We start from the raw sequence: 20,505 nt of genomic DNA, 5'->3' as shown, positions 1-20,505 counted from the left end.
GGCAGTTTTTTCATTAAAATAATTATAGTTTCTTAGGCCTTAATCTTTTGAGGGTCTTGGAACATTCTGTATAAGTGCTTGCTTTGGGGTTCTGCTGTGAAGCAGGTTAAGATTGTGTCTATCTGTACCCCTATCAATTTAAATCTTATCACTAGCCATGTCCATCATTTGCTGTGCCATTTTGCCAATAGAGCCAACAGATTGAATAAGGAGATTTAAAGTAAGAATATGAATGAGATTTACTTGAGTTTCCTGGAATTTTGGGAATATTATTCTAGATGGCAAGTAATAGGTTAAGATAAGCAGTGCTTTGTTCAGTGGATTGAATTCGCAAACTGCACAGTTAGAGAATAATTACTAAGTGAAAGAACTTTAAAAAAGCTCCTTTATGGCTCTAAGACCCCCAGGGATGTGAGAAAAGGCCCCAGTGTTAAGCTTTTGCCTCTAGATGTCTCCCTTTAGCTAGGGAGAGTTTGCATGTTTGTGGTTGCCTCTTGTTTTAGTTTACTTGTAAAATTTTATTCTATTTCACAAGACAATAAAAGATCTTAGATCTAGATTGCACAGTAGAAATTGTTTCACAGAGGGCCCATTAGAAACACAATATCTACTCTGTATGGGTGAATAAATTGAGTTAATTTATGTTAATTTTGAAAAATTGACTTCTCCACCTTTATAATGGGTTACTGATATTCTGACTCCTTATTTATAAAACCCTTTTGTGAGAGACTTATGAAAGTGACAGATGTTTTTGTATCCCTCTGGATTGATGAATCTCTCTCTCTCTATTTATTTATTTATTTATTTTTGAGACGGAGTTTCACTCTTGTCACCCAGACTGGATGCAGTGACGTGATCTCTGCTCACTGCAGCCTCTTCTCCTGGGTTCAAGCAATTCTCCTGCCTCAGCCTCCTGAGTATCTGGAATTATAGGTGCCCGCCACCACACCCTTCTAATTTTTGTATTTTTAGTAGAGACCGGGTTTCGCCATGTTGGCCAGGCTGGTTGCCAACTCCTAACCTCAGGTAATCCACCAGTCTCGGCCTCCCAAAGTGCTGGGATTACAAGCATGAGCCACCATGCCCAGGGATGAAACTCTTAAATATAGGAATAATCAGACTGGTAGGGAAAGTAGGAAAAAAGGAATAAATTCTGATTTCAGTTTACAGTGCTAGTTTAACAGTGGGTCATTCAGGAACCCCTGCGGTAGGTTTTGAGATCCAGTAGAGCAGTGGCCAGTCTTTCCTGGGACACTGGCATTTGCTGTTCATTTCAGTCAGCGTTTTACTGGGAAAGAGTCCTTGGAACTTCTTTCTGCCTACTTTAATGAACCTGGGATAGCTTCAGTTCAGATTTTGCTATTTTGGGTGTATAGAAACTGAGCACTTTCCTGGGGGTAGCAAAAACTTTGTTGAAACAGAGAGAATTGCCTTACCAACCGTGACTAGGACTGATACAGTGCTGCAGTCAGCCAGACTTCAGGGAGTTGTTCCTTGATGGCAGGATTTGTGTGCCTTTACCTCATCTTTGAATTTGGTAAAAAGAATTTTTGTCTGATTTCCCATTCTTTTTTTTTTTTAAGACAGAATCTCACTCTGTCACCCAGCCTGGAGTGCAGTGGCGCGATCTCTGCTCACTGCCACCTCTGCCTCCCGGATTCAAGCTATTCGCCTGCCTTAGCCTCCTGAGTAGATGGGATACAGGCACCCACCACCATGCCTGGCTAATTTTTGTATTTTTAGTAGAGACGGGGATTTCACCATGTTGGCCAGGCTGGTCTCGAACTCCTGACCTCAAATGATCCGCCTACCTCAGCTTCCCAAAGTGCTGGGATTACAGGCATAAGCCACCATGTCTGGCCTGATTTCCATTCTTTTAGAGTGTTAACTCCTTTTTGGTTTAGGAGCCCTGCAGAGAGAATACTTCTTCCATCTTAGGAGTAGGAATTCCTTGTATAGTCCAGATTTACAGTAAAGATCTGTCAAGAATAAATTGGGTTACATTAGTGTGTCATTTACTATGGTATCCTAGAATCACTTTAATTAGACTTGTTGTGGTGCTAGCTTGAGATTTTCTTGATACCAAATAAGAATACTATAATAGATATAAATAAAATACTTTTTAAATAAAAAAGTACTTCATGATTGTCAGCTAATTTTATTATAATTGGTGAGTCCATTCGTATATATAAAAGACTTGTATTTTACTAGATGTTTTGAGGTAGTAAACTTGTCAGACAGCGAAATAGCATGTCTTTTGTATTGGAAATGCTAGCTCTTTCACTTTATTACATGTTGGGCACTATTTGGCATTGTTTTGGCTGTTTTACAAGAGTCTCCTGCTCCAGGTGCCTCGTTAGCTATGTTAAGCACACAGTTTCTTATCTGAAAATTAAAAATGCATTGTGTGGTATACACCATAGAATACTATGCAGCCATAAAAAGGAACAAGATAATGTCCTTTGCAGGGACATGGATGGAACTGAAAGCCATTGTCTTCAGCAAACTAAGACAGAAACAGATAACCAAACACCACGATTCACTTATGAATGGGAGCTGAACGATGAGAACACATGGACACACGGAGGGGAACAACACATACTGGGGCCTGTGGAGGGGGACGGAGGGAGGGAGAGCGGGAGAGAGCATAGGATAATAGCTGATGCATGCTGGGCTTAATATCTAGGTGATTGGTTGATCTGTGCAGCACACCACCATGGCTCAAGTTTACCTATGTAACAAACCTGCACGTCCTGCATGTGTACCCCAGAACTTAAAATAAAAAAAGTTTAAAAACAGGAAAAAATGCATTGTGCTGATAGTTTTTGCATATATCTCTTAGTGCTATTTCTCATATATAAGAACATACTAAGCCTATTAATATTTCTTGAATGGATGGACAAATGGACTTCAGTTAAAGAAACATTGAAGGTCAGGTGCAGTGACTCAGGCCTGTAATCCTAGCACTTTGGGAGGCCAAGGTGAGCGGATCACTTGAGGCCAGGAGTTCGAGACCAGCCTGGCCAACATGGTGAAACCCTGTCTCTACTAAAATTATAAAAATTAGCTGGGTGTGGTGGTGCTCGCCTTTAATCCCAGCTACTTGGGAGGCTGAGGCACGTGAATTGCTTGAACCCAGGAGACAGAGGTTGCAGTGAGCTGAAACTGCACCACTGCACTCCAGCCTGGGTGATAGAGCAAGACCTTGTCTCAAAAAAAAAAAAAAAAATTGAATAAATTGCTTTTGAGCATTAATCTTGTGTCCTCATAGTACTTACTGTCTAATTAGGCTGCAGACACACAAACAGATAATTACAGGACAGTGTCTTATGTGCTACAGGGGAAAGATAGGGAATCATAGGAGCAAGAGCAAGTCCCTCTGGTGGTGTCAAGAAAGGTGTGGCTCTTCAGCTGAGCCTGGAAGGAAGAGTAGGAGTGTCCTTAGTAAATGCTAGGGGGATACATTTCTGACAAATGGAATGTCAAATATAGGGACTGCTGAGGCAAAAAGATTGAATATTGAGTTCTTTATAAAAACATTTTTACAGCATTGGTTGGATTTTAGGTAGAAACTATTCACACATGAGCAAGATGATTTCAATCACTCCATTGTGGTTATGATCATATATTTACCCTCTCTGTTGTTCTTGGTTTTCTTTTCTTTTCTTCTTTTTTTTTTTTTTTTTTTGAGATGGAGTTTCACTCTTGTTGCCCAGGCTAGAGTGCAATGGGGCGACCTCGGCTCCCCACAATTCAAGCAATTCTCTTGCCTCAGCCTCCCGAGTAGCTGGGATTACAGGCATGGACCACCAGGCCCAGCTAACTTTATATTTTTCGTAGAGACGGGGTTTCTCCATGTTGGTCAGGCTGGTCATGAACTTCCTGGGGTTTTCAAAGGGACCTTTCTACACTTTCCTGGCTAGGTAGCACGTATTAGTGAGACATTCTAGACTTGAGCTGACACCTTTCATTTGAAGCCGGGGGAAATAAAGGGAGTAAATTTTCAAAGATATTAATTACAGTATCTTCTGATTATTGAGTGCCTACTATGCGTCAGAAGTTATTCACATACCATCTTCTTCTCCTCAAAAAACTTTGAGACAGGCCTTATTTATCTTTATTCCTGGATGAAGAAACTGAGATTGAGATGGTGAGGAATATGCCACATAGTTAAATAAGTAGCAAAAGTGAGATGAGAGTCCAGTGTTGTCTGACTTCAAAGCCCGTGTTCTTTCCACCAAAAACAAGACCCTTAGCAAAAACCCTGGAGTGTGACTACGGAGACTTTACCAGAGAATAAGCTTACAAAAACAAGAGCATGAGTTGAGGGAGGCAGAAGATAGGATCCAATCTATAGAATAGGTGGAAAATTATACCTTTGAAGGTTTGTGCATTTTGGCTTGGAAAGTGATCAGGAGCCCCTAGTGAGCTTGAGTGGCAGAGTGACATGCACACTGGCAAGTTCTCTTTCACATGGGAGCGCCATACCAGACCCTTTTGTTGAAGAAAGAAGGAGTGTTTGGATAAGGTAAAGAATACTTGGCACTTAGAAAATTTAGAGGATAGACTAGAATTGTGAAGTCTTAGGCAAAACGTCTCTGTGGGGTCGGAGATCAAGAGGTGAAATTTAGTGTTGCAGAAAAGAAAGTGATTGGTCTTGGCACTGATTTTGCCCCTCATAACTTTTCAAGTTCTCAGATGTTGATGTTGGCAAGTATTTTTGTCTGGTGAGTGAAGAGTGGTGCTCTCTGCTGAGGAGTGCACAGGCCTGGAGAAGGCATGGGAATACACTTACAGGAAACGCTCTTGCCTCAGAAAGAACAGTGAGTCTGCTCAGGATGCCACTTTGCAGCTTAGGACAGGATCCCATTGCCTGTTTATATGTTTTATCAACATCTGTCTGATCACTGGATGGAAAGATTCAGACGATACCCACAAATGCCCTCTGTTGGGAGGCCCACAAGTTTCCATAATTGCAGTGGCAGAGGAAGAAGCCCCAGTGGGGTCTTATCAGTCCTTCTTAGAATTCACTGCCAGCCAGAACTGTTCTAGAGCCTTTGCTCTTCTGTTAATCATCTCTCTTGAACCTTAGTGGCTTTTCCCTCTCAGTGGTACAAATTTGACATTTATAAGGATGACTTACTATGATTTAGTTCCTACAGTTCTATAAAATTATAACTTTGGGAAGTAGTTCTTCTTCATTCAATCTATGGAGCAGTAAACATTATCCCTTCTTTTAGCTTCTTTGAAAGCTTCCCTTAGCTCATTTGATTGAAAGGACTTGAGGCACTTTCCATAAAGAGGAAGATGGGTGAGTCACCCCCTACAGAGACCCTGCTGCCAGCTTTCCTTCACCTAAACATCTTGTACCAGTTCAGCGCTTAGCTTGTCATTCTGACATGGTTTTTTGCATAGTTCAGCTCTGATGTTTTCTGAGCAGCAGCATTAAATATCTCCCTGGAAAGAGATAAAAGTTTATACCCTTTCCTTTCCTAAGGCAGATGTGTCATCAAGCGGGGGAGGACTCTGGCTGAGAGAAGTCACTCTTTTTGTTCCCTTTTGCCCTTGTTTTTAAGACTGTTGACACTTGAACCTTCTTCACTATTGGCTTATCCCCCAGTTTTTGCCCCATCTTTCAGGGAAATAACAGTCTATTATGAAATATTCACAGCCTAGTTGGAAACTTGATTTATGAGCTCTGAACACATAAAAATGATTGCATTTACCAACTTAATACTTTTGTTTCCTCATCTCAGAGTACAGTATACCTAGATAAAAAGATAGCTCTAACAGGAAGGTATAGTAAGTTGTGTTAGAGACAAATATTTTCTGGAAGCTAAAGTGCTTTCCTGAAAAAAACAGTCTATATTTGCAAATATCAAAGAGACAAGTGACTCTTCCTATTGGTGCTTAACATCTGCAATAGATCATAGAAAGGATAACTCCCTTTCTGTCTGGTCACTCTATGGTTTTTCTTCACAAGCTCAGATTTCCAGAATCCTGTTAAGAAAAAGGTGAGTCAGAGGTTGCTAGCACTGCCTCCACACTGGTGGTCAGGAGAGGATTGTGCAAAAGCTTACCTCTCTGGAAATTGGATTCTAAAGGACTCAGTTTAAAAAATGTTGTTAAATTCTAATTAAGATTCAGAGAAGACATTTTTTATTTGAAAATAAAATCATCCATTGGTTTTCTATAACCCAAATGCATATTTGTAAAGAATACAAGATTAAAATGTCCCTAATGAACTGGGCCTGGAATAGGACCTCTGTTCATGAATAATCTGTATCATTGTATTGAGACAGGAAGGAGTGAGCTTCCCCCAAAAGTGACACACAGTTGAACTTGAACTCTTCCTTAGTGTAACCTCCCTCCCTCTTACTTCTCCCCTAAATGTTTCTAGCATTATGGGTTTGGTTTCTAATCTTATTTTGCTGTGCAAGCTGCAAGAATGTCAGGTTTTTCTGACTATTCCTCTGCCTTCTGATTACCCTTTTAAGCAATGCTGATTGCAGGAAATTGCTATGGTGCAAGGCGGGTGTCACAACACACAGTGATTAAAACCCGCATGTGTCATTCACTGCTTGATTGAAGTAATCATACAGAGGGGAAAAGCAGATGAAAAACCTGCTAAATGTGCAGAGGGGGTCTGCTTCTCATCATTTGGGTGTAAGGATTTTGAGTTCAAGAATAAAAACGAGTGTGAGTGAGGCTTGTGTTTTTAGTGATTTTGCTTCATTCTGAATCCTTAAAGCTTCTGAGCAAGGCCTGGGTCTCTGAACATGATCTAAGAAAAACAGGTTGTTGCTTTTTACCAAACACATGTTGCCCAATGTACGCGACTATAAAATAGTGTTTGAGCATATCAAGGGGAAAGATGCTAGAATGTAAATGGGACAAGCAGGTGAAAACAAAATGGGACAGGCCTGAATAGCTCAAAGTAAGTTCCTTATTTTTATTTTTATTTGAGACAGGGTCTCACTCTGTCACCCAGGCTGGAGTGCAGTGGCACAGTCTACTGCAGCCTTAACCTCCTGGGCTCAAGCAGTCCTCCCATCACAGCCTCCCTAGTAGCTGGGATTACAGGCATGATCCACCACACCCAGCCACCAGCTAAATTCTTTTATCACTCTTTCCTTTGGTCTGCATGATGTTGAGAGAATAGTTAAATTGAAATGGCAGTTTTATTATTTTAGCCTTTTGTGACTCTAAAGCTATTTAAATTATTTGGTGGTTCTCAAAAGTATTAGTTCCATTTGGGCATAGCAATTTGGGCTAGATATAGTGGTCAGTATAGAAAATACAGTATAGGCCGGGCGCGGTGGCTCACACCTGTAATCCCAGCACTTTGGGAGGCTGAGGCGGGCGGATCACGAGGTCAGGAGATCGAGACCATCCTGGCTAACACAGTGAAACCCCGTCTCTACTAAAAATACAAAAAAATTAGCCGGGCGTAGTGGCGGGTGCCTGTAGTCCCAGCTACTCGGGAGGCTGAGGCAGGAGAATGGTGTGAACCCGGGAGGTGGAGCTTGCAGTGAGCCGAGATCACGCCACTGCACTCCAGCCTGGGCGGCAGAGCGAGACTCCCGTCTCAAAAAAAAAAAAAAAAAAAAAGAAAATACAGTATAGAAAATATTTGAAACTTGATTTCTCCCTAAATCCTCATGACCAGTCCCATTCTCTTCCATCTTGTGCTCTCGTGCTGCTTTTGTGTGACTTAGCATGGGAAGAGTGGGCTGTGGACTCTCATTCCCATGAGACATAGGATCATCAGTGTTACTCAAACAAAGAACATTTTATGTCAAGCACCATAACATGTGTTAAAGACATCCACTAATGATTTCTTACCTTTATGTCTCCCTCAGGTACAGAACCCTGGTATTTCTATTTAATTAATGGATTTCTGAATTTCAATGTAGGCTTTGCTTTGGCTCTCCTAGTCCTACCACTGACTTCTCTTATGGAATACTTGCTGCAGAGATTTCATGGTGAGTGGTCTAAGAGATACCATGGTGAGTGGTGTAAGAGATACCTTGATACCAGATAGGTGTTTTGGGAGGAAAGAGCAAGTAATGATGTATACCAAGAACTGAAGGAAAATCCTACTTACTTCATTTTCCACATTCTTGCTATGGAAATAGTTGGCTTACTGAATTTTCAGTCTGTATTTGTTGATCTGTTGAACCCTTGTGAAGATTTGGTACATTGGGGCGAATTAAATTGACAGGAGGAAGAGCTTCATTATTGCTTTAAGTGAGGAAGTCAATATAATTTACACAATCACCCAGGGAAGTAAAAATGTTTATAAAATCTCAGAAGGAGGCCGGGTGCGGTGGCTCACGCCTGTAATCCCAGCACTTTGGGAGGCCAAGGCGGTTGGATCACCTGAGGTCAGGAGTTAAAGACCAGCCTGGCCAACGTAGTGAAGCCCCATCTCTACTAAAAATACAAAAATTAGCCAGATGTGGTGGTGGGCGCCTGTAATCCCAGTTACTAGGGAGGCTGAGGCAGGAGAATTGCTTGAACCCAGGCAGAGGTTATAGTGAGCCAAGATCCTGCGCCATTGCACTCCAGCTGGGCGACAAGAGCAAAACTCCATCTCAAAAAAAAAAAAAAAAATCTCAGAAGAGAACAAGCCTATCTGAGTTTTCTGTCTTTTAAAGAAGTGTGTATTAACCTGATAGGTTGCTTAAGGTAATCCATGAGATTTTTTCAAACAAAAGTATAAAATCTGAACCATAGAGGGATTTCCCCAAATTTGACATTGAAGTACAGGAAGCTTTGGACTTCCTCAGAAGCGTGATGCTTTTCTTTGTTCCTTTTTGTTTCTGTGTCTGCCTTATTGGAGAAAGTTTGGTTTGTCATTTGCTTTGCTTGCTCTGATTCTGTAGTGCACAGCTGGTGTTTTCTCAAGTTGTCGTGGCTCTGGATATCTAGTGCCTCTCGTTTCTTTTATGGAAGACAGATTTGAGCAGAAATTCATATGAGGTTTTGAAAAAGATTTAATTTCAGACTTTTCAGTCTGATTTGGATGCCATATGATCAGTTCCCCCATCCCACCTCCATTCTGCTTTTCTACTATTAATGGTTTATAATGAGTTCATTTTATTATAAGAATATTAGAGTAGCCTTCAGAGTCACTTTTTTTGGTGTTAGGACTTTTGTTTTAACATAGCCATAATGCCATTATCCTAACAAAATTATCAGTAATTTCTTAATACCATCTAATACCCAGTTGATTTCCTAGATTGTCTGAAAAATAGCCTTTTATAGTTAGTTTAAAAGCAGAATCTCAACAAGGGTCACATACTGAATTTCGTGTCTTAAGCTTTTTAAGAAGACCCCCATCTTACTTTCTTTCTTTCAAAGATTTCTTTAAAGAAACCAGGCCATCATCTTGCATAATGTCCCACATTTTAGACTCAGCTGTTTGCTCCCTTGAGGTGTTAACTTATTCCTCTATCCCTTCTATTTCTTAAGGATCACTTTTTCTTTTTTTGAAAATAGCTATTTTTCTGACTATAAAAATAATTTATGATAGCTGGGAGCAGTGGCACGTGCCTATAGTCCCAGCTGCCCGAGAGGCTAAGGTGGGAGGATTGCTTGAGCCCAGGAGTTCGAGACCACTCTGGGCAACATAGTGAGACCTGTGTCTCTGTTTTTAAAAACAATAATAATTATTTATGCTTTTGGAAAATTTGGAAATGCTTGTAACATCAGTAAAAAACCAGAATATTAAGCTGTTCCCTACAGTAGGATAAAAATTTAAGTATAAAAATTGATTTAAAATGCATAAGGTATGCACATATCTACCTAGTAAGAAAACAAACATTTTCTGTTTTTTTCTTTATATTTTAATGGGATTTTTACAGTAGAACCAATACCTTTTTAAGAGAAAAAAGACCAGGCACGGTGGCTCATGCCTATAATCCCAGTAGTTTGGGAGGATGAGGTGGAAGGATTGCTTGAACCCAGGAATTCAAGACCAGCCTGGGTGAGAGAGCAAGACCCTGTCACTACAAAAAAATTAAAAAATTGACCGGGCATGATGGTGCACACCTGTAGTCCCAGCTATTTGGGAGGCTGAGATGGGAGGATTGCTTAAGCCTAGGAGGTTAAGGCTACAGTCAGCCATGGTTGCGCCACTACACTCCAGCCTGGGTGACAGAGCGAGACCCTGTCTGAAGAGAAAAAAAGTCCCCCAAACCATAGAAAATTATAAAGAAGCAGGAAATAAATTACCCATGATTTCGTCATATCTAGCTGTGGTTGTGATTTTGTATATTTCATGGAGGACATTTCAAAATTTTTTGCCTTATTAAAAAAAAAGATTACTCGTTAGCCTTTAAGGTACAGAAGAGAAAAGGACCATTTACTTGTGGACAATAAATGAATTTATTTTATTCTAATTAAAAAACCCCACCTTAGACCAGGCACGGTGGCTCACGCCTGTAATCCCAGCATTTTGAGAGGCTGAGGCAGGTGGATCACCTGAGGTCAGGAGTTCAAGACCAGCACGGCCAACAGTGTGAAACCCTATCTCTACTAAAAATATAGCAGTTAGCCTGGTGTGTTGATGTATGCCTGTAATCCCAGTTACTAAGGAGGCTGAGGCAGGAGAATCTTTGAACCTGCGAGGTGGAGGTTGCAGTGAGCCAAGATCGTGCCACTGCACTCCAGCCTGGGCGACAGAGAGAGACTCCATCTCAAAAAACAAACAAACAAAACCCTCCGCCTTAAAATCTACCTAGAAAGGTATATATCCTAAATATCTAAATAATCTAATTAATCTAAAATCCCATAATATCTTAGAGCAAAAGTTGAAAAAAAATCTTGTTATTGTAGTTCAAGAATTTTTTATCATTCCTAAAGAATTTCTGCGGTGATACTGATAGCCTAGGAATGCTAAATTAGGCATAGCTAAAGAGGGTCTTGATGATAGTCCTGATCTTGTAGCTTACCGTTAACATGGTGGACACCAGGTGGCGCTGTCTATCTACCATTTGCCTGGGTTTGCATTGCTCATTATCGCTCATGTAAACGCAGTAGGAGATGCCTTCACTGTGGGTTGCAGGCTTATCACTCATTGCTCATGTACCTAACCACGGGAACTTTCCAGCAGGTTCTTGGGTTTTCGTGTTCATTACATTCCTTTAATTCTTTCACATGCTTTAAGTACATTTTTGTTCCAATTTGGGGATCTGGAGTGGATGCGTATTGCAAAAAATGGAGAGAAAACAATCACTGAACTTCCTTTAAGAGCATTTTTATGTTTGCTTTGAAGCAAACTCTGTCATTTGTGGCTTGATGAAAACCAGTAATGAGTTTGAGAATCCAACAATTTTTTTTTTCCTTTGATCCATGGCTATTTGAACAGACTGATTGGTGTATAGATAAGAGGATTCATGTATCAAACACAACATCAGAATTAAAACCCAAGAAATGAATTTATGTTATGTTTTTGGTTAAACTCAGGAACCTTTCGTCTTAGTGGCAGGACTCGTTAAAGGAGACGGCTTTTTTTTTCTTCATCTAACGTGGAATTTATTAAGTTCTATTAGCCATTAACTTTACGTTCATTTGTGTCCTAACCAAATCTAGTATTGTGCTTGTTGTTAGAGTTTAGATCTCTTGGGAGAGCTAAGGAGTATATTCCTCTCTCCTTTTGATGCCTTTATTGCATTGGAGAAAGTGTGAATACAAGATTAGAAACATTTTGTGGAGTGTCCTAGGGCATACTCCCAAATATGAGATCAAGATAACACTGAAACTAAATACGTCATTTTGTTCTAATATAATGAAAGATGAATATTTTTCTGTGTCTTGCAGTTCAGAATTTAGGCCACCCATATTGGCTTACTTTGGCTCCAATGTATATTTGGTTTATAATTTTCTTCATCCAGCCTCACAAAGAGGAGAGATTTCTTTTCCCTGTATATCCACTTATATGTCTCTGTGGTGCCGTGGCTCTCTCTGCACTTCAGGTAAGTTTCAGGGAGAAGTATATCTGCCTCATTCTTTTTTACTTTTTAAATAATTGCTCACAAAACTTAAGTGCAAATTACAGAATGCTTCCACCTAAGATATTTTATCCATAACATTAAACCTGATATAGATCATATTATTAAAGCTTCTTATATTGATTGCTTAGCTGTTTACCATACTCATATTTGCTGATTACATGTTTGCAGTGTTAATTTGTGTGTTACTTTGCCTCTGTTACCAACAGGAATCCAATTGCAGAATTCCATTCTGTGGCAGAGGTAATGGAACGTCTGCTCTTTGAACTGCTAGATCATAACAAAACTTGCTCAAGAGTTTGGGATCACAGCAGGCAGTTCACAGTATGGGGCACTTTGTAATCCTGGTTGAAAACCTGGCCAGGTCAATTCTCTGGCAGAGCTCATCTTAACTCTGTTTGAACAACTCTGTACTTACGGCTTCAGTACCCTCAGAACCCTGTATTGCCCTCTGCTACCATTTGCAGTTGGCAGAAAAAAAAATAATTAGGATGATAGGTTTTTTTCTTAACAGGTTTTTTGAGATATAATTCACAAACCATATAGTTTACCCATTTAAAGGGTATGATTCAGTGGTTTTTAGTCTATTCACAGATGTGTGCAACTGTCACCACAGTCAGTTTTAGATCAAAAAGCCTGTACCCTTTAGCTTTTGTTCCCCCATTCCCTTTCCCATATCTCCCCAACCCTAAATAACCATTACTCTACTTTCTATTCCTACAGATTTGCCTATTTTGAACATTTCCTATACATGGAAACATATGATATGTGGTCTTTTGTGACTGGCTTCTCTTAACATAATGTTTTCAAGGTTCATCAATATTAGTTGATAGTTTTGAAAAATAATTTTAATTATAAAAGTAATTGAACTTTATTGCAGATAATTTAGGAAGTGGTAAAAGAAAAATTAGTCCCATTAACCTAACAAAAACTCCTCCCAGTATTTTTGTATATCATATACCAAGGTTTGTTATAGTTGTGATAAGTATACATGTAACTTTATAGCCCTTCTAATTTAATATTATAACATTCTCTGTGGTTATCATTTTAGTAGCTGTAGAATGTTCTGAGTCAGATATAATATATGACATTATTACGTAATATGTAATATATTGACTTGATTTTGTATAATATAATTATTGGATATAATTCATGGTAGAATTTAGGTTGCTCATTTATTCAGTATTATAAATACTGCTAGGATAAATATCTTCATTTAGATATTTGGATTGATTCCTCAGGATAGATTCCAAAAAATATGAAAAGGGTTCAAACAGATTTATGCCATTTGTTATATATTGGAAAATTGCTTTCTGAAAGTAGTTTCTGTCTAGAAGGGAAGGAAGGAAGGGAAGAAGTCTGAGTAGAAGGAACTCAAAGACAGCAGAATTCATGCATGCATATATTATATTCATCTAGTTTGCAAAGTCATTTAGCATATAATTAAGAGCATGTGCCTAGTGTTCTGTAAGGGGAATGCTTTTTTCTTATTTGGTCATGAGACCTTTTTTTTGATACTAAAAGCTTTTATAAAAACTTTGATAGTAAAGATTAGTACTCATTGTATCAAAAACAAATTGAAATACTTTATATGTCAAAACTACCAAAAAACCATTGCTTAAATACTTAAAAAAATAACTTATTAGGACTATAAATGCTAGAAAATATTCAAATAATTTCCTATGCAGCTAGTGAGATTTTATTGTTGGCAAGCCCTCTGCCTGGCCAAGACTGCAGGTAGTCTCAGAGGAGCTGGCTTTTATCTTAGAGTTTGGAGTAGGTACCTCACTGTTTGCAAATGCTCAGATCCCTAATAGAACCTCTTTTTTGGCTTCGCTTTTGATGTTACTGTGATGTCTTGTAATTATGTCTATTCTACAAGTTATATTTTCCTTTATCAGCCAGTTTTCTATACTTCCAGAAATGTTACCACTTTGTGTTTCAACGATACCGCCTGGAGCACTATACTGTGACGTCGAATTGGCTGGCATTAGGAACTGTCTTCCTGTTCGGGCTTTTGTCGTTTTCTCGCTCTGTGGCACTGTTCAGAGGTAGACCTTCTAAGAATATCTTAACCTACACTGACGAGTCGCTTCCCCTTAGGTTTTACTTGATTCATGATTATATAATACACATTTGGCTTACACTAAGAAGCCATTTCTAAAAAGAGAACCTGTAGACTTAATATTAATGAGTGGGATGTGACTTCTACATCTTAGGATTGAAGAGAAGATTAAGAATTCCTTTTAGTGTGATTAACTGTACATTTTTTGTCTATTTTTTTTTCTTTTAATGAATGCTGGTAAATTAAGGAAGCCTTAAACTTAAAATGCAAATTTGGGCTAACTTCTGATTATATTCTTTCTTATAATCATTGTTTGGATCCATAATATTAAAATATTAAAATATGCTCAAGGAAAATGAAGTTAAAAAGGAGAAAGAACAAAGAAAGGGGCAAGAAAGCCAATTATTTTTGGCAGAATAGGGCCTCTGCTGTAACCAGGTTCCCAGCTAGAGAGACATTTTATACATGTAGAGCAGGCTTCATGCTGGAATAGCTGTGGCCCTTCCTGCCTTTTAAATTTCATGTGGCTTAGAGTGTGACATTAATGTACAGTATAATTAAAGTCAGAATCTCATCTTACTCATCTCTGGCTCTCACTAACTGTTCTCCCTTCCAGGATATCACGGGCCCCTTGATTTGTATCCAGAATTTTACCGAATTGCTACAGATCCAACCATCCACACTGTCCCAGAAGGCAGACCTGTGAATGTCTGTGTAGGAAAAGAGTGGTATCGATTTCCCAGCAGCTTCCTTCTTCCCGATAAGTAAGTTGTCCTTTAATTCCCAGGGTTTTAATGAAGGAGTAAATAGAGTAGTTCTATGTCAGTGTCTTTGAATTTTTGTTTTCTTTTGGAATTTTCACAGAGAGTTATTGAATTATTTACCACCTTAGAGAGCTGTGAGGCCTGTGTACTGTGTACCTGCCTCCTGTGTTCATTGGGCTCAGTAGACTGAGGGCTGGGTCTAGGTGGGCATTCTGTACTGCCCATAACTGCAGGTGTCTGGGAACTTCTGAAAATGCCCTGGGTCCTAGGCTTTTGCCAGTGGCTCTTCCTGGGGATTCATATTTACATTTCTATAATTACCTCATGTTAATCCACTTCTAAAAGTGGTCTAGAAACTCCAGCTAGAAGAGAGAAGACGTTTTTGATCCAACAACAGTGAAAGTTCTCCACCATTATATGGACACTGGGGAAGCCTGTGGTTAAAATATCTATACCAGTTTTCTTTATGCTTTCTGTGGTTCTGAGAGCGTAGGCCCTAAAGTTCTTTGCAGGTTGCTTCGTTTGGCCAGAGAAGAGTCCTGTGTAGGTTAAAGGGAAATCTGGTTGAGTCATGTTGCTCCATTTGAGAACTGGCTTCTTTAGCTTAGCTTTACTGGGTAGTAGTTTCTTATGCTTCATAAAGACCCTGTGTCAGTCATTAATTATTAAATTAAAACTTGTTTTTTAAGTGTTGACTTTGGCCTTTGCCTTTTACATTTGAAATAGTTTTATAGATAGAGATATGTTTGAGGGTTACTCTGGAACAAAGTATTTCTCCCATAGTGTGTTCTCAGTGCCATATTTCATTCTTTTTCTCTACACCTGATAATTTGCTTTATTTGATAAGTCTCTCTGCCCACATGGTAATTGACAATAAACATTGGCACTTCTCTGGTTTTTTGATGATATGACCATTTGGTTCTGAATTTCACTGCTAACAGTTGGTGAAATGGGTCAAGAGACAGCTAATTGTAAATTTCTCAATGATTTTGGACTGACTTGTGACCTCTGCCTCTATGCTCCCTGGTTGAGGTTTTAGCAGAAATATTTTTTCTTCAAGAAAAATGTTTTTCACATAATTTTTTCTGGCTTGCTTGTTTCAAGTACATTTAGCAATATTATCCCCCTGTGTTTTTCTTATTTTCCTTGTGTTTCTGACAGTTGGCAGCTTCAGTTCATTCCATCAGAGTTCAGAGGTCAGTTACCAAAACCTTTTGCAGAAGGACCACTGGCTACCCGGATTGTTCCTACTGACATGAATGACCAGAATCTAGAAGAGCCATCCAGATATGTAAGGGCTACATTCTCTTCTTGCATCTCTGAAAAGAATTCTATGCCTAAAAGTCTATTGGCATGTATATTAGAGCATTGATAAAATGAGAATTTCTTAGAAAGCAATTTTTAAGGCCGGGTGCTGTGGCTCACACCTGTAATCCCAGCACTTTGGGAGACAGAGGTGGGATAATTGCTTGAGTTCAGAAGTTTGAGACCAGCCTGGGTAACACAGCAAGACTGTATCTCTACAAAAAATTAAAAAATAAGCCAGATGTGGTGGCTTGCGCCTGTAACCCCAGCCATTCAGAAGGCTGAGGCAGGAGGATCACTTGAGCCCAGGAGTTCAAGGCTGCAGTGGGCCATGATTCCACTACTGCACTCCAGCCTGGGCAACAGAGTGAGACCCTGTCTTAGAAAAAACTGATACTTTTAGGGTGAGGGGTACAACAGCTTTTGTTGAAAAAGAGTAAACAGTATCACTTTTATTTTCAAATTAACCTCTTTATTTTCTGTGTAAAATGTAACCTCTTTATTTTCTGAATAATTTAATTTCGAAGCTTTTGGGTAGGCTGGAAGTTTTCCTGTGGTAGAAATTTGAACCATTATTCCGAAACTCATAGAATTCCTTGGCCTATTAAAATCCTCCATGGGGAACTTTCAAGTTATCAGGTGGACCTTTGACCTAGCTATTAGTATATGCCAATTTTAACAAATGAACAGTGAAGACTGTTTCCATGGTGAGTGCCAGGGAGCAACCTCTGTCAGGACCATGATCTTCTCCCTACTTGTCTTTACACATTCTGAGATCCCATGCGAATTTTATTTCAGTTCCTTTGAAAGATGACACTTTTGACATTTGATGCCTGTGAAATCTTTGATAATGGAAAAGGTAAGAAGTAATAAACATAATGCCTCTCTCGGGTCACAAAGACAGTGTAAGATCATTGTCTAGAATGATTAGAAAGCACATTTTTTGACAACCTGTCCGTTAAAGAAATATGTGACAGTTTAAATGTCAGCTATATTTAATTTACATTTTCTTATGTCATAAGCTTAAAATGTAAAATAGCGAGACGTCCAATTCTCTTTTGAAGCAAACCTGCAGCCACATCTGGTCTTTTGTCGCCCAGATTGGAGCTGGTTAGAGTTCCATGGAGACCCTCAGCGTTTATGAGTGAGATTCTTACTGTATGAGCTTTAACTAGAAGCTATGAAAATGGACATCTTAAAGACACAGCCTTGAGCTGTTCCCTTGTAAGACAGGCATTTCTACCACATGGTTTATATTGGAGCTTGATTCTTTTAATTTAAGGCTCTGATTCCTGTTACAATGGAAATACCCTTGCGCAGGGCAGACTGTTACGGGTCATTTTAATTTTATCTGCAGATATGAGTCTCCTGAGTGCAGGGCATCACTAGAGATGCTGGGCAGTCAAAGGGTGGGAAAATACACTGTCATAGGAGGACAGTATGAATTCAGTGATGTTATTGGAGCTTTGCTTTAGGAAGAGGTAGTAAACATGGAGTAGTAAAAAAAAGAGCATAGACTTTAGAGTTGAGTAGGCCTGTATTCAAATCTCATCTCTGTTGCTAAACTTGATAACCTTGGGCAAATTAGTTAGCTTCTCTGTTTAATTTCAGTTCCTATCTGTAAAATGGCACCTACTTTGGAATTGTGATATTTGATACTATATCTCTCTTAGCAGAAATGCAATGTTCTTATGCTTGCACAAGTGTTCTTAATCTCATAATGGTATATTAGACAGATTTGAGGTAAAGAAACCCAATCTCTCCCCTTCCTTCTTTTTATTTTTCCCCATCCTGGTAATTTTATTCCAGTGTGTCCAGACTCATCATTGCCTTTTCCACCCCAGTGACTTCGCTTACAGTGGTAACTGTGCCTGAACCACCCTTGTGTCTCTTCTCACACTGTCAAAATTATCTTCCTCTTTGAAGCGAACTATTTAAGTCCATATTGAGCAGACCTTCCTTTAAGTGTCTTCAGTATTTATGTGTGCAGTTCATTTAGCCATTTAATTATCTTGGTCTGATTTAAGTATTTCTGATACCATATCTTTCCCCATCAAATGTGTGAATGCTATGAAGAGAATGACTGCACTTTGTTGCTTTTGTGTTCACCATAGTGTCTAGGACAGTGTCATATACCCAGTATTTCACTTTTATGTGCTTTCTCAATGGGTAATGAATATTCATTGTCATTGTGGTAATGTTGTTGAGAGAAAGCTGGCTAGAAAATCTGTAGTGGCCTTTTGCACATTTCTTATGCTTTTATCACTGGTTGTCTTAGTTATATCATATTTCCATATTCTCTGCTGTCAGACAGTGTTAAATTTGATTAAATGACTCTATATGAGCTTTGCCCAAAAGGTGATGATTTTTCAGAATGCCAGTAGGAATCACCAAAATGCTGGCTGATAAAAGCAGGGACAAACAAGTGATTTATGTCTGCCGGGTGGCAGCTGTGTCTAGCCCTTTGAATGCGAGGATTTTTTTGCTTATCTGTGGTGACAGAATCATGAAAATTAGGCATGGACCTTTTTTGTTAGTTCATCAGCTTTTGTTAGTGATAGTGTATTTTATGTGTGGCCCGAGACAATTCTTCTTCCAGTGTGGCCCGGGGAAGCCAAAAGGTTGGACATCCATAGATAGTGTCTGTCATTGCACCCATCCACATTCCTGAAGATGAGATTTCCTGCAGAGTTGCCTTTGTGCTCTAGTTTCAGTGATTCTCCTTCATGGGGGTCAGGGGTGGGGTGTTCTCCAAATCCAGTCTACTCACCTTTGACCCTTTGGAAGTAGCAGGGGTGTTTGCTGGCTTACTACTCTGTTTTTCATCATCCACTTGACTCTCATTCTGGCTTACTATTCATTCTACATGAACTATGATAAGGGATTTACCTCTTTCAGTTAACTGTTTAAAAAGATATTTGTTTTCCTGTGATAGTAAAAGTAATATATATTCATCATAAAATAATGAAAGTTATAGACAAGAAAAAAATCAATCTGTCATCTCATTACCCAGGTATTACTACTGTTGCCATTTTGGTGTTTCTTTCCTTTCACTTTTTCCCCTTTGCATAGATATGTGCATTTGTATGTAAACAAAAGTCACAATTATTTTTTAAAGGGTGTTACATTTAATTGTTTAAGAAATAGTGCCAGGATCATGACTGTAATGCCCATGACTTTGCCCCATGTATAGAAGGACATGTTGTACAATGCTTATGTTTGTTACTTTTGGCATAAGTCCTGGTTTTTTGTCCAGGTTTATTCAAGAAGACAAAACAATAACATTCTCTATCTTTCTTGTGCATGCTAAATAGCAGCATTATTTTTACCTGCCCTTTAGCTCTGAGTGGCAGGTTTTAGCCAGGCTTTGGCTTCTGTGCTAAGTCCTCCAGCCTGTCCTGTTTCTATTCTGCATGGAAACGAGGAAGGATGTATGACTTTTTTTATTTCACTATTTTCTTTACCTCTGGGCTAATCAATAATTAGGAGTGAATAAGTGTAAAGGTTCTGTGGTTTGTACTGTACCATTATAACTATATTGCAGAAATAATGTTTTTGCTGCATATTTTTTCATGGTAAGTATTGAGTAGCTATTGAATATCTCATTATTGAACAGGAAGCATTTACAGGGGTACATGCCAAGATTGCCAAGATTTTCTCCCAGAATCAAGGTCTAAATTTGGAAGATACATTCAGTGTCCCCTCTTTAGTTCTTGAAAAATTCAAATTTTTGTTCACTATTTCAAGGTGAATGGTACACTTCCAGCTCCAAATCTGGTATATGATTTAGGAGCTACCTAGTCAGTGGATGAAACCTTGGAGGAAAAAACAGCTCTTCAGGAGAGAGCTTACAGAAAAAGACTTTTTTCTGACTTTAATGCTTAAGCCGACTTGCTGGAAGTTTTCCTGTTTTCTTTCTTTTTTAAGAGACTGTATCTCGTTCTGTCACCCAGGCTGGAGTGCAGTGGTGCCATCATAGCTCACTGTAACCTCAAATTCTTGGGTTCAAGCGATCCTCCCACTTCAAGCTTCTGAGTAGCTAGGACTACAGGCATGCATCACCATGCACAGTTAATAGTTTTATTTTTTCTAGAAACAAAGTCTTGCTGTGTTGTCCAGGCTGGTCTCAAGCGATCCTATTGTTTTGCCCTCTCAAAGAACTGGGATTATAGGCATGAGCCACCGTGCCTGTCCTCCATCTGTTATCCTTGAAAACATAGATTGGTCACTGATTTTTTTCCTAAGCAGTAATATAGTCAGTTCTACTACAATAAGATATAAAATTACAAAAAAATTATTATGCAGTAAAAACCACAAAGCTTGTTGGGAAAACGGAGTTAGGGACACGATACTT

General features: G+C 39.1%; 2 protein-coding genes across 13 annotated transcripts in view; one reads left to right on the top strand and one right to left on the bottom strand.

Annotated features, from left to right (window-relative positions):
* Window positions 1-20,505, bottom strand: part of CFAP68 (cilia and flagella associated protein 68) — a 162,074-nt gene that overhangs the window by 33,951 nt on the left and 107,618 nt on the right. The gene's annotated exons all lie outside the window — the stretch shown is intronic.
* The window catches only part of ALG9 (ALG9 alpha-1,2-mannosyltransferase), a 100,898-nt gene that overhangs the window by 26,528 nt on the left and 53,865 nt on the right, over window positions 1-20,505 (top strand). For 10 of the 12 annotated variants that reach the window (XR_007719301.1, XM_050757705.1, XM_050757701.1 and 7 more), the window contains 5 exons: window positions 7,863-7,985; window positions 11,827-11,981; window positions 13,939-14,068; window positions 14,699-14,846; window positions 16,008-16,137. Coding sequence is in view for 9 of the 12 variants with exons in the window: in XM_050757705.1 (XP_050613662.1) it covers window positions 7,863-7,985; window positions 11,827-11,981; window positions 13,939-14,068; window positions 14,699-14,846; window positions 16,008-16,137 (686 nt within the window). In the remaining 3 variants the exon portion in view is untranslated. Of the gene's footprint in view, window positions 1-7,862; window positions 7,986-11,826; window positions 11,982-13,938; window positions 14,069-14,698; window positions 14,847-16,007; window positions 16,138-16,949; window positions 17,011-20,505 lie in introns of all 12 variants that reach the window. The other 2 variants (XR_007719302.1, XR_007719303.1) reach the window with 1 other exon arrangement.

This window comes from Macaca thibetana, chromosome 14, assembly GCF_024542745.1.
Source record: "Macaca thibetana thibetana isolate TM-01 chromosome 14, ASM2454274v1, whole genome shotgun sequence".
In the NCBI taxonomy this organism is placed as follows: domain Eukaryota; kingdom Metazoa; phylum Chordata; class Mammalia; order Primates; family Cercopithecidae; genus Macaca; species Macaca thibetana.
The sequence above is the reverse complement of the archived record's forward strand: the minus strand, read 5'-3'. Positions and strand labels throughout refer to the sequence as shown.